We start from the raw sequence: 13,508 nt of genomic DNA on the forward strand, positions 1-13,508 counted from the left end.
TCCATAAGTGGCAAAGTCACCACCATCTACAGTTTTTGTGCTTTCCACTATATTTTAAGGATTCTTCTACTTATGGAAGGAATAAAATTTGCTATATTCCAAACCAATACAGAAGATATAGTGCATTATAATCAATTAAATAAGAGAAAGAAAATTTAACAGAGGATCTTTTGGAAATGTTCAGTCACAAGAACTTGAGAAGTCGAAAAAAGAAAAAAGAAAAGTAGATTGGTTTGTCAATTTTTACAGACTTGTCATTGCCATTATGATTGTTATATTTTATATCTATGTACATATAACAATACACATACATACATACACATACATACTGTACTATCTATCTATCTATCTATCTATCTATCTATCTATCTATCTATCTATCTATCTATCTATCTATAAATAATATCTATCAAAATACTGAGTGATTTACTTAAATGTGTGTTAAAATCTTTCTGTAACAGCTGTTCTACCTACAAGGAGAAATAAAAGGTAAAGTAGGTCAAAATAAACTCTGACTGAGAGCCAGTTTGGTGTAGTGGTTAAAGCACTGGACTAGAAACCAGGAGACAGAGTTCTAGTCCCACCTTAGGTACAAAGCCCACCTTGGACCTGTCACTCTCTCTCTCTCAATCAGCCCTAGGAAGCAGTCAAGGACAAACCACTTCCCAAAAACGTTGTTAAGAAAACTGCAGGGACTTGTCTGTGTAGTTGTCAGGAGTCAAGACTGACTTGAAGGCACGCAAAAACCTGAATGAGGAGAATCATGAATATAACTAATATTTAAAATAGGGCAAAATAGAAATCCTATTAAAAAGCAAAGTTGGTTAGTCCTTTATATAAGTATAATTAGGTATACTTCAGCAAATAATTAGGGGATATTTGTCATCACCATTCAGAGAAGACAATTTGGGGAAGAATCTTTAGAAACAACTCTGTTTTACCTGTAGTCTTGCTCAGTCTTCAATCTTTAACATAAAATGCACAATCTGTTTGATTTTCCAGGAGCTGCTGCTGGAATATTACCTAGCTGTCTTGGTCTATTGCTGCCTGCCCTTGGTATCCTTACCTTTTTGGAATTTTGAATGTATCTGGATTGAACATGTCCTCAGTCTAGTGCAAAGGACTCAACCCAAAAGGATTTCTTTTTTTTTTTTCCCTTTAATTTCCTGAGGCATCGTCCTAAGCCAAATAAATTACACTTCCAAGTAAATTATCCTCCTGACTTAACCTCGGACTTCAAAGACTAAAACATCCAGAAACTCCTCCATCAAGCAACTCAACTTTTGAAAGTTTGAGGAATACTTTTTAACATGTTCGATTATGCCTTATAAAACACTTGTGCTGATCTGCAACAGTTGCATGATTCGGTCCAATGGGGCAAGTTACAGTGTAGTGTTAAAATCAAATAATGTAAGCTGTACAGTAAAAATAAAATCACCACACATAGGTGCTTTAACTTTCATAACAAATTGTGAAGACATAATAGAGATTGAAAAATTGATTGTATGTGGTATATGTAGAAGCAACTACGTCTGTCCGTACTATCCTATCTGTTTTGTGTACTGCATATTTTTTGAATGGCCCCCGTCATTTATGACTTTTCAGGTTTCTAAAGATACAGTCAAAGCAAAAGCATTGCACTCATGTTTTACAGCTTTTCTACTTGAAGTGAATAAATGGGTTGAAAACACTAGAATGCAAGTCCAGGTTTTATTTCTGGAGCTGTTATTCAAGTATTAACAGTAAAGGCTTCCAGCACCTTAATTATAAAATGAGCATTTAGCTCAACATATTGTTTTAAATAATGCTAATCAACCCAAGTGTGATTTATCTCAATCACAGAGAGATTTATTTTGCTGTAAATGATCTTAGTAGCTATATAAACAAATTTACTTTTAGTATTTCATGGTACCCAGATATAATTGCCACGTTTGAGTAAGTTGACTTCTATCAAAATTACATAATTTAGATTCCAATATTACAGATACCTTAATTGTTTTTATTAATTAATTATAAATATGATGGAAATTTGAAAACTAATTACATGATTGCATACATATTGACATGAATATAGTATTTAAAATAGTATTTAAAACTCAAATCAAATGCTGTAATAACAAGTAAATATGCAGTAAAAAGAAAACAAATTAGCACAAAGCAAAACCAATCCTAAAAGGGATTTTTTTTTCCTCTGAGACACATATTGCCTTTCTTTAGCAAAGGCCAACCTCGAGGAGAATGATTTGCATTTTCCAATGAATTAATATTGTTCTACTTCCTAGAGCTGTAAATAAGAGTTGTAAAGTTCTAATCCAATTTTCCCTATTTAATGACCCCAAGAGATAGATTTATTAAATTTCAAATAGAGCTCAATTATTCTGTTTCCTTTAAATATGTTTTCAAATGTGGGATTCCCACAAAAGTTAAAGAATGTCTTTGTTCTGACTGTTTCTATGCTGTATTTAAATTTTTTAAAAAGGAATACTTATTTCTTTCAGAAACTATGGCGTACTGAGAATTTGGTATGAATTAAGAGAAAAAAAACACTCCTCAAGTTATACTGAATCACTGGCTCAAGTAATAGTGCAAATGTCTGATGCTTCCAGAATTATAAGCTTTGAGTCATATTTTATTAGCAGAGCCTTGCTAGCTGCTTTAGAAATAGAATTTAACTTTTTGGGACTGATATTGTAGATGCCCATAATGATACTGTCCATGTGAAGCAAGAACAAATCTGTCAGTACTTTACACATGTTCTTTAATTTGTATGACTTTGTATTATATATTTACATTTTAAAACTCTAGACTCTTCATGCAAAATATCAATAATACTGTTTTACTTTTGTTACAATTTGAAACTTTTTTAAACACTAGGTCGAAAAGATAATTTCTTTATAACTGAATGTTAGAAGATTCATAAATATTATTGAGTTTCATAATTATATACTTATTTGAAGAAACTGAAGTATCTTCATGCATAAGAAACTAATGCCTTGGGAGTCTTCTATATGTTTTGATTTGGTTCACTTTTATGCAATGTAACTCATATTTTATATAACCTACAATCACAATTTTTGTTTCTTTTTTTGCCAAAATGCATGACTGCCTATTGAGTTTCTAACACACGATAAAATGATTAAACGTAGATATTTTTGCATGGACAACATTTGAAAATTCAAAGCACATGTATTTAATTTAAGCTGCAATACACGTGAGCGAGATTTCATCACTCAGAATAATAAACTAATCCCAGATTTTCATTGTTCTATACAGCTGTACAAATTTTACTGAAATATTCAGTCACCAACAGTTGTTGGCACAACTAATTATATATTGTATCATCTGGTTTACAATGCAAGGTTCTTAATTAAAGTTTATATAGATAGACACATTGCTTGTTTCTTTGTATTTCAGGCAATATTGATATTAGTATTATTTGATACTGGTGAATTTTGGATTTTTTTTTAAGTTACTTTTTATCATTTTCTTTACTATTGAGTAGACCAGGACTCTGCTTTGTCCATTTTATGGTTGAAAAATAAAGTATAATTAAATAAAAGTATTAATGGTACTCCAGATGTAACAATTGTCATTTGACTTTTCCAGAACTTTAAATGGACTTCTTTGTGTGAGAGAAAGAGGTGTGCGGGAAAAAAGCACTTGATTCATAGAAATAAAGTGTCCTAGAATATTTTTTGTCATCATGTGACATATGGATTAATCAATAGCCCTTTTTAACATTAACTGATTTAATACATATGCTTAAAACTATCACCTCAATATATTTTTCTTTGATTTAAAAAATCATATTACTTGATTCTTGCCATCATAGTAAATATTTATCTTGTCTGCTGTTTGAGGATATTCAAACATGCATATAGCTAATATAATTGTACTGGATTGCTTAGTGGAAAAGTAGAATGATGTGAAACTGTACAATAATTTAAGACCAAAGATATAAAACTTAAGTAATTCACCCATCTTCTCTTTATGAATGTTAAGTAAATGTTATTTATTAATAATAATGATTTCCAGCTAGGTATCCTGCCATATTTGAGAGCCACATGACAAGTTACTTTGAGAGTTACACAAACCCTACTTATTAATCTGTTCCACTGTAACTTCACCAGTATTTCTTCTGTTATTTCTGTTGCTACTTCCATGGTTAATTTCTCTTATTAGTAATGTGTCCCTCACATTATTAGGAAAGCTGAAATGTCATTGACTAAATGAAGCTAACGCAGACGGAAGGAGCAGTATTGCTGTTGCCATTGCAAACTAGTTAGCTCCAAAAAGAGATTTAATATTTTAATCCTACTTTCCTTCCCTTCAGCATGCTACAACTCTAATTTTCATGGCAATCACTTGCTTTCATTCTGACTGTAAGTCTTCTGCACATAGTGGTTTCTCTGATCCTCTTTTTTAGCAAAGCTTCCCTTGGAGCTGTGGTGAATGTATAGATGTGAGCCAATTCTCCCTTAACACATTTGCAGAGGTTTGACAAACTTCAAGGTGGGAAGGATGGATAGTACTTGAAGTTACTTCTGTAATTTTGAGGAAATTCCAGTAGGTTGTCAACATTTCTGCAATCATCTAAAGTGTTTCTGATTGCATAGAAAAATATTTTAAAAACCATATACAGGTAAGAATTCTATTTCCTAGTACTTATTATTTGCAATTGTTACTATAATTTGTGATATATTTATTTCAGGCATGCTTTAATACCAATAAATACAGCCAAAGCACTTTGCAAATGTTAAGGATATTTCCTATACTTGGGCTTACAGTATCAAAGGTGTAATTTAAAAGAAAGAAGGGTGGCAGGGAGAAAAAAAAGAAGTCATAGTTCTTAGTTACAACATTTCTTAATCCCTTTGTAGTTGAGAGGAACTAAGTAAATATCCTGTTACTGCTGTTCTCTGGCTGAAGTAGCGGTTTTCTTTTTCTCCTACCAGCACTTGGTGACCATCAATGTTATTTGCTCTTTTGATGATACTGTACTGTATCAAGCAAAGACATTGTACTTTTGCCAAACCATGTATGCTGATTTTTTTTTCCAACGTGTTATCTGCCAGTGCTGCTTTTCCCTTGAATTTTTCCTGGTAGTAGTTGATCTTTCTCATGTCCTGCATTTTCTGAATTCCTTTTCTTAATGGTTCAGTAGAGTCTCATTTAACCGACCTTCGCTTATCCAACATTCCGTCTTATCCGATGCCCCTAAAAAAAACACAACAACACGCATAAATCGGCGACGATAAAAGTGTGCCACTTGTTTGCGAGCGTGAGTGTACTCTTTCTTGTTGCTCCTGACGGTGCGGCGCAAAAATCGATTGCAACAGGCACAGCGGATTGTTGTTGTTGTTTTTTTACCGCACTCAATCGTTACTGTGTGTTATCCGACATTTTCGCTTATCCGACATTCTGCCGGCCCGTTTATGTCGGATAAGTGAGACTCTACTGTAGTTTCAATTTCCATATCATCAGCTATTCTTTAAATGACAGCATTGTTTTGTATACTCCAATCCATGATTTTTAAGTAATCTTTTATACATCCACATATCTATTCTCTTGATTGGCATTGGGCTATTGTCAATGCTGTTCCTCCCTACAAGGTGTCAGAAAGATATTTTAGCACACAGTATGCCAATGCGGTTCCAACCTTATGTCCCAAGAGCAAAGTCATTTTCTTATTTTTCAAAAAGCTACTGTTCTCTTACATTTTGACTCCTGTTTATTATTTCCATTTATTGATCTTATATTCAAAATACAGCCCAGGTATTTATATAACCAAATTCTTTGCATCTTTTTTCTTGTTAATATAATATTCAATGCAGGAGTTTTGTTTTTACTGCTGTTATTTTGACTTAGCCAAAAAGATTTCTTCAATTTCTATAATTGATTAAGTAAAATTTGTCAGTCATCCTTGCCATTTGCAATAGAATGGTATCTCTACATAATGTTAGTTATTTATTATTACCCCATGATTATTTACTGGGGCTAAGATGTGGAACTGTTAAAGTGATATTGTTCCTGAGAAGGAAGGAGTACAGTAGTCCTTACATAGCAAAGTCCTTGCATTAGTATTTCCCCCCTTCGATGAACAATATTGCATGCGCAATACCTGTGATGCATTGTTAAGTTTTAGTTGGCAAAAAGAAGTTCTGCCAAAGCCAAGACTCTGTCATTTCTGACTTCAAAGATGAATCACATTTACTTTAGGCAACTGTTGGCCCAGCTTCAAGTAAGCTAAAGCTGGAATAAGCATGTGGAAAAGGGATCCATTGTATAACAGTATGAATGAGTGTATCATATCTGAAATTGGAAAAACATTGGAAGGAATGTAACAAAAGCTGAAAAGCAGGAAAAAAAAGGGGGGTAAAATGTAGTTTTCCATATGCTACTTTTGAACTAACTGTTGTAAACCTTGTGCATCTGGCTATAATAAACAAAAGTAAGTTTACCTCAGCCTGCTTTTCTCATGCAGCACAAGGAACAGTCTGTGAATCATTGTAAAATATTCCTTTGCAGAATTTATTGTTCTATTCTGTGTGGACCAGTTCATGCTTTCTCCTAATCTTTGAAAAGAAGACTACCAAGTATTGCATACTGACTAAAGTCCCCAGCCTCAATCTTAGACAGAGGATCAGGAAATGATGGCACAAGCAGACAAAAGATACCTTACGTAGAGAAACTAGTTATGGGCACAGCTCAGTAGGCCCATATGACACCACTACTGCTGAAGGTGCACTGGTGGCCAGTTGGCTTCCAGATGCATTTCATGGCATTGGTCATCTTCAAGACCTTCCTGGCTTACAGCCTAGTTATTTGTAGGACCGCCTCTCTCCATTTAAAAAGGATACATTCAGACTTAAAGAGATTGGGTGGTATCTTAAAAATCTTGTCTTGGCCTAGTGATGGGAATGCAGCAGCTAAAACTAGATGTAATTTTCTGAGTAAGCCTAGATCCAAAAGAGAACTATGTGTTGATTCAGGTTTTTACAAGCAAACAACCAAGCTCAGACAACATCAAGGACTCCACAGTTCAACTCTGAGCTACATATATTCTCTTCTGTTGAGACATCAAAATGTAATAAAAGCCAAATATGGTTCAAAACTATTTCATATGCCTACAGCCACATAATACTTGTATTTATTTTTTAAAGATCAGAGTAAGCAGTCTTAGGAATAACTGGATAATCATTAAATAAAACATGAATATCACTTCTACATTATAAGTTGTATCTTGCCACAGCAGCACAATTCATCACATTATATCTCTGGTGCTCAGCTCTAACAGTATGTGAGTCCTTAAAATAAGATATTTTCCTGGCACAGCATGAACTAAATTTTCCCACAATAAAAACATTTTAAAAAGTTAAAGCAGCTAACTCTCCTTCCGTTCTCATAGTACAATCATTACTAAACATGCTTTCAATGCTTAGACAAAATTTAAGTAAAATTCAAATAGCTCTGGTTAGAAAAATATCAGGGATCTAATATCCTTCACAGTGATTATTTTATTTATATTATTTAATATATAGAAAAAAGGGGAAAGATAAAAGGAAAACAAAAGCAAACAGAAAAGAAGGGGGATAAAAAGTAAGGTCAGAACTTAACATATATTAAAAAGCTCGGTTTTTAAAATTAGTATTAAAGTTTGATGATAGAAAGTAACATTGATCAGTCTTTCCATTGGTCAGTAAAGAGCCAGTTCATAAACAGAGTGCACATGCATCCTTGATCCAAGACTATGAATCCAGAGCAATACTTAATATTTAATTAATTACTATTTCAATAATAATTATATATAAATAAATAATAAAATTATTAATAAAAAGAAGAATCTGTTTTGCCACGCTCTTTTTGTTCTTGCAAATAACCAATCTCCATCTCTACAATACTCTTTAATTGTCTATAAAAATTACAGTAATTTTAAATAGTCCAGATTTCCAATGTTGATGGTAATTCAGCAGTTTTAAAAGCTGGTTTTGACCTATAAATCCCTACAAGCTCATCCCAGGAGAAGGTAATGGTTATACCCTGTTTTCATGAAGTGCGAGGTGGGGGGGGGGTGAAGGCTAGAAGTGTTGCTTCCTGGTTGCCATGCTTGGCCTTTGAAATAGACTTCCAGTTGACATCACGTTGCCCCAACCTTCATTTCATCAAGATGGTACTCAACAATGAGTTTGTCCATGGAGCATTTGTAGATTTACTGGGTCCAATTTAGACTGAATATATGAATGTATTGTTGAAGAGTGTTCATTACAGTTTGATATTAACTATATTCATTGTATTTAGCTTTTAAACCTTCCCCCCCCTTACTATGATGTTTTATATATACGCCTCACTAAATTTTACTGTAGATGTTACCTATGCTGGATATTTTACCTGTGCCACATTGGTAACTGCCAGAAGTCCAGGGAGATTTGGCTGTTTTCAAGATGATAAGTAAGTAAGTAAGTAAATAAAGCATCTAGACCAATCTGTGAAATCAACAGATATTTTAATTCATTACATTGGTTTAGATACTTCAAATTCCTTTTGCAATAATGGAAAAGGTTCTCTTCTCTGTGTTGTGCCTGACCAGTTTCCGATATGGCATTTTCAGACTGAAATTATCCCAAACTACAAGTTAATCATGTGAATAAGACTCAAAATTATATTTCCATCTCAACATCTTGCAAATACGTCTTGCAGCCTTTAATGCCGAAAATACAGTAGAATTTTTATTTTAAAAAAGGAAGCAAGCCCCTGTCATTATCTTATGAATCAAATCCTTGTTATGGTCATAGACCAGCATAAGTCATGATATTAGAGGGAACATGTAATAAATTTTTGTAGCTGTACTGTAGCCATAATTTAGACAATCATTTACATTCTATAGAGAAATAGATGTGAAAATATATGCCAACCCTATGCCCATATGATAACTGTAAATTATGTGGTTTAGCCTTTCTCATAAAAGCTTTCTTAATAATTTAACAATTTGCTTGAAATATCTTAAAAGTATTAATATGGGATGCTTCTGAGTATATATAATTGAAATAATATTAATTTTTGTAAAATTTATATTTCCCTATAAACTCATTTGGAGGTTCAGTTATCTATACTGATATTAATGTGTGATAGACAATTTGAAATGCTTAACTTTAGAAATAAGTTTCCTTTTTCTTGGGATAATTATTGCCTAGATATGTTTAAGAAATTAAATACTAAGTAAAGCCCCAGTTTTTACAAATTTTCATAGACACATTAGAATCTACAGAAATTAAGTGAGCTTAATTAGAGATAAATGTCATACAATTAATTATTAAGAAAGGCTTTAGTAACCTGGTTAATCCTTCACAGCAAGACAGTTCCTTTTTAGTATAACTATCAGTAAAGAAAATATTTTATCTTTTTAAACCAATTTTACACTAAATAACAAATTATAGTTCAGGTTTAGCTAGGAATGTAGCAAGACACTCATTCAACTTCTAATTAATCCCTCTCTCTACTCCATTAAACACAGCTAGTGATAAACAAAGTGTGGACCAGACATTTTTTAAAGATCTGTCTAGCTATTTCTAAGAATACTGCTGTGCTGTAATTACAAAATCTACCATAATCTCAGTTTAATGCCATCTTCCCTTCCTAAAAAGATCTGGTACCAGAACAATGACTTAGAAATGAAATAAAGTTATTGTTGTGTCTTCTACTGTGATAACTCCCCTTTGCTGATCCCATTTTTACAAGCTAATAATCACTCTTGATACTTTAGTTTCCTTACAAAACTGGATTATGGATAAATACTTCTTCACACCTCCTGGTGAATTAATTCCTAATGATCTGTATGCAAGTCTTTATACATCTCTGCCCAGGCACTGGATTAACTAAGACACAATCAACCTTTGTATTAATCTGAGCAGGAAGGAAGTTCATTGAGCACAATTTTTATCCTTGTCATGATGTTATTGTCCCTCTGCTCTTCCTCCCCCCGCCCCCGTATTTCAAAGATACACCAAAACTAGGATGGCTGTAAATTTTCATAACAGGTTTAATTTTTTTTTTCATTGTAATCATCTACTTTTTAAAACATGGGACTGAAAAATCACCACACTTTTATTTCTCAGTAATTAAAAAATATAGTAATCCTTTATGAGCACAATTCCTATTTAAAATGTGCTGGTATTGCAATTTAATATTTGAAATAAATAATAGAATCATTGAGAAATGTATGAGGATAGCAAGTCTAATTTTTATCTAAACTAATTTGTGAAGAGAGGAAACAAGAAAAAGAGAGGAAATTTCTTTTGTCTCTTAAATGCTGAGACTTCTTAAACCAAGAATAGTAAGCTAGTCCTCATAGGCAAAATGGCTTAGAGGTGGAAAGAGATGATGCAATCTCCAACAGGTGCTTTCGTTTCTAGGGCATAGATCAGTCTATAGAGTTATCTGTATGTCTTTATCTGACAGAGAGGGAGAAAACAAGATTCTGTAGCCATTCTCTAGCCAATATAAGTGCTAGGCTAACCTCCTTGCCATGTTGCTTTTCTTTGAAAAGAAGGGTGTATCTCTTAGGAGCTGGTGATCTTCTGGCTAATGGACAATGCCAGGGCCTGCTGATTTTAGGACTCCATGCTAGGACTTTTCTAATTTCTCTGTATGTACTTTGCCTTTTGACTCTGTCTCTCAACATCTCATGACAATAAATTGTGTCTCTTTCCTTAAGTTTCTAAAGAGAGGATGGAGTAGCTAGCAAACTAGTTCATGGTAATTCTAATGCCCTAAAAAGAAAAAAAGAGAGTAAGTGAGTAAAAAAGAGTACAACCAAACCTTGAGTTGAATTAGAAATATTCTTATCTTGTAATCTAGTCCTGAGGAATCCTTGTGACAATGCTATTTCAGTTCTTAGGCATCCTTTTTCTTCCTTTTCAGGGTTATGGGGTGGGGAGAGAGCACCCAATTATGTTAATAACCTGGAGCAAAGTTTTTATTCTGGCTTCCTATCCTCAAACAGACTTCTGAATATGAATTCCAGACAAAATGTCTCGCTAGCTAATGTGACAATGATTGCACACTCAAGTTCCAAGTTCTTCTCCAGAAAAAAAATGCCCAAAATTCTTCAGAGCCTTTGGTAGACACAATGCTAAACTAAATGGAAAATTGCATGACTTAATTGATAAGGCATTTTCCTTATCAATTGTAACATGTAAAAGCAAATGTACCTGACTGATGGCCTGGAAAGAATGAATATCGCATTGGATATATTTCACTGTGCAGAAATAAACATGATGCTCTTTATATTTTACACATAGACCTAAATTCTTGAATACAAAAAGAAAGTAGTCTTACATGCTATCCAATAAATTTTAGCTTTATTTGAAAAACTTCCTTGAAAGTACTACTTGTTGCACTCTAACATGCAGTTTGTTGGTCAAAAAAAAAAAAGCTGATTTTAAAATTCTGTCATGTATTCCCTTGAAATGGAAAATAGGTTTGAATCATCAAAGTGTGAATTCGGCTTTGATGGTCCTGCATTCTGGAGATGCAAATCCAAGCTTCAAGTATAGTGAGGGAGAGTGCCTCTTCTGACTTGGTAGAAGAAACCAAAGTTCCACTTAGCTCCAGGAGTGCAAGTGATTGAGGGTTCAGACCTGGAAAATTAGTGTGAGTATGGCCTAATTGTAAGTAAACATGTAATTACATGGTTTCCTCATGTGTAATGTTTAGGAATAATTTTGTTCAGATGATCTGACTGGCAGCTATTCCTGATGCAGTCCAGAACTTTAGCAGCCCTCAGTTCTCATGAACTTCTGCTGGAGCAGCAGCCATTGGTTCCTAGACAAGGTTCAATATGTGGAGGTAAAGGTTATTGGTTCCTGCAACCTACCCAGTCCTTTGATGCAGGCATAGGCAGCATAGTGTATAAACAGACCTCCTGTCAGGCCTAGCCCAAGGAACTCCATGTAAATTCAGTCCAGCAATGTTTATTAGCTACAACCTCTAGCAAGAATCTTCCCAGACTGAAACCCCAGTTCCCAAGTAATGCCAGCCACAACATTGTGAATTCCTCAGGGAGGTGTCAGTCTCATCCTCTTATCTCTCCCTCTCACCTCAGGAGATGAAAGAAAACATTTTTCCCCCTGAGTCTGGCCTTCATAATTCCATTCCATCACACCTCCGTTCTCAGTATTAGGGTTCCTAGACTTAGACATTAGTATAAGGAGATCTGCATAAACAATAATTGACAAAAAACATTATGAATAAGCTTCAGTGAAGTCTTTTGTACTGCTGTAGTTGAGCTATAAAACGTATCTGGTAAAGAAAAACTAGTATCTAAACTTAAATCAGTTAGGATACTTTTCAGGGCTCCTCATTTTTTCCCCCCTCTCTTCATCTTGCCCTTCTCACAGAAACAGTTGACTAGGCTTCTCTCAAGCTGACCAAGATCCAGTGATACCATTTCGATCTGTTTTTTGATTATTAATTTCCATTTAAAATCTTCCCGTTCACTGGCAAGACGCTAAAGCAGTTCTCGGAAATGAGCTACAGTGCGTCCTCTCACGTTACTGTATCAAAGGTTTGGAGTTGGGCTCCTACCATTCAGCTTTGAATCTATATAAAAATGTTTGTTTGTTTGTTTGTTAGTTTAGTATGCCTCCCATCTCCCCCACATGTTCCTAAACTAGTTAGTTGTTTAATTTTCTGCTAATCGCAGCCATTATTCCCAGCTAGACCATCTGTGAAAAGACCATTGTTTCAGCCGCACAGTGCCCATCCACGTTCCTGCAGTCCAAAATGCGACAGTACTCAGACAAATCAACAAGAGTTGGAATATTTTCCAGATTTAATGAAACATCCAAAATCCTAGTTAACTTTGTTTTCTAATGTTTAGAGGATTAGTAGATTTTTCCATATATATGATTGATGCTATCTTTGTTAAGTAACAACACAGATTTAAATGACTCATAATTAGTCATGTTGCATTCAAAGCTATTGAACTCAAATGTGCAAGGGTAGACAAACTCTAGATGTTTTCAACTGCTCTCAGTCCCAGAGAATATAGCCAAAGGCAAATGCTTGTGAGAATTATAGTTTGAAATAATTGGGAGGGTATCTAGTTATTTTCCCCTGCATATTAAGATTGTAGTCCTGGTAGATTCCAAGTCTGACGTATACAACTACACAAACTTTTCTACCTGTGACTCTCCAAACTTGCAGAATATCCAGCCAACAAAACTAGTGATGAAGGCAGAGGTATTCATAGGATCCAGTATTTTCATCAAAATGATGAAAGCAGAGTCACTACAGAAACTCCACTTCTTTCATACGTGTATATAATGTCATGATGCACATACCAAATGGGTGGATCTGTTGTGTTGGCATGATGCTGCTTTATCCCTCCCCTGAGTTGCCTCTCGGGGAAGGTCTGGTGCACTGACTAAATGTTTTTCAGCTAAATTTTATAGTATGGATCCTGCCAAGTACTTGCCAGTCTATCTTCACAATCTCAAATGCCATTATGA

At 34.3% G+C, this 13,508-nt stretch overlaps 1 protein-coding gene across 2 annotated transcripts in view; it reads left to right on the forward strand.

Moving 5' to 3' along the window:
* CNTN1 (contactin 1) overlaps nucleotides 1-3,596 on the forward strand; it is a 159,939-nt gene extending 156,343 nt beyond the window's left edge. For both annotated transcript variants that reach the window (XM_007426003.4, XM_088141735.1), the window contains exon 25: nucleotides 1,003-3,596. In XM_007426003.4, the coding sequence (XP_007426065.1) occupies nucleotides 1,003-1,082 (80 nt within the window). In that variant the 3' untranslated portion in view covers nucleotides 1,083-3,596. The remainder of the gene's footprint in view (nucleotides 1-1,002) is intronic.
* Nucleotides 3,597-13,508: the final 9,912 nt, after the last annotated feature.

The sequence above is a fragment of the Python bivittatus genome, unplaced genomic scaffold (assembly GCF_059951505.1).
Source record: "Python bivittatus isolate LINGU-HERP-01145 unplaced genomic scaffold, Pbiv_v1 ctg000330_np1212, whole genome shotgun sequence".
NCBI lineage: Eukaryota > Metazoa > Chordata > Lepidosauria > Squamata > Pythonidae > Python > Python bivittatus.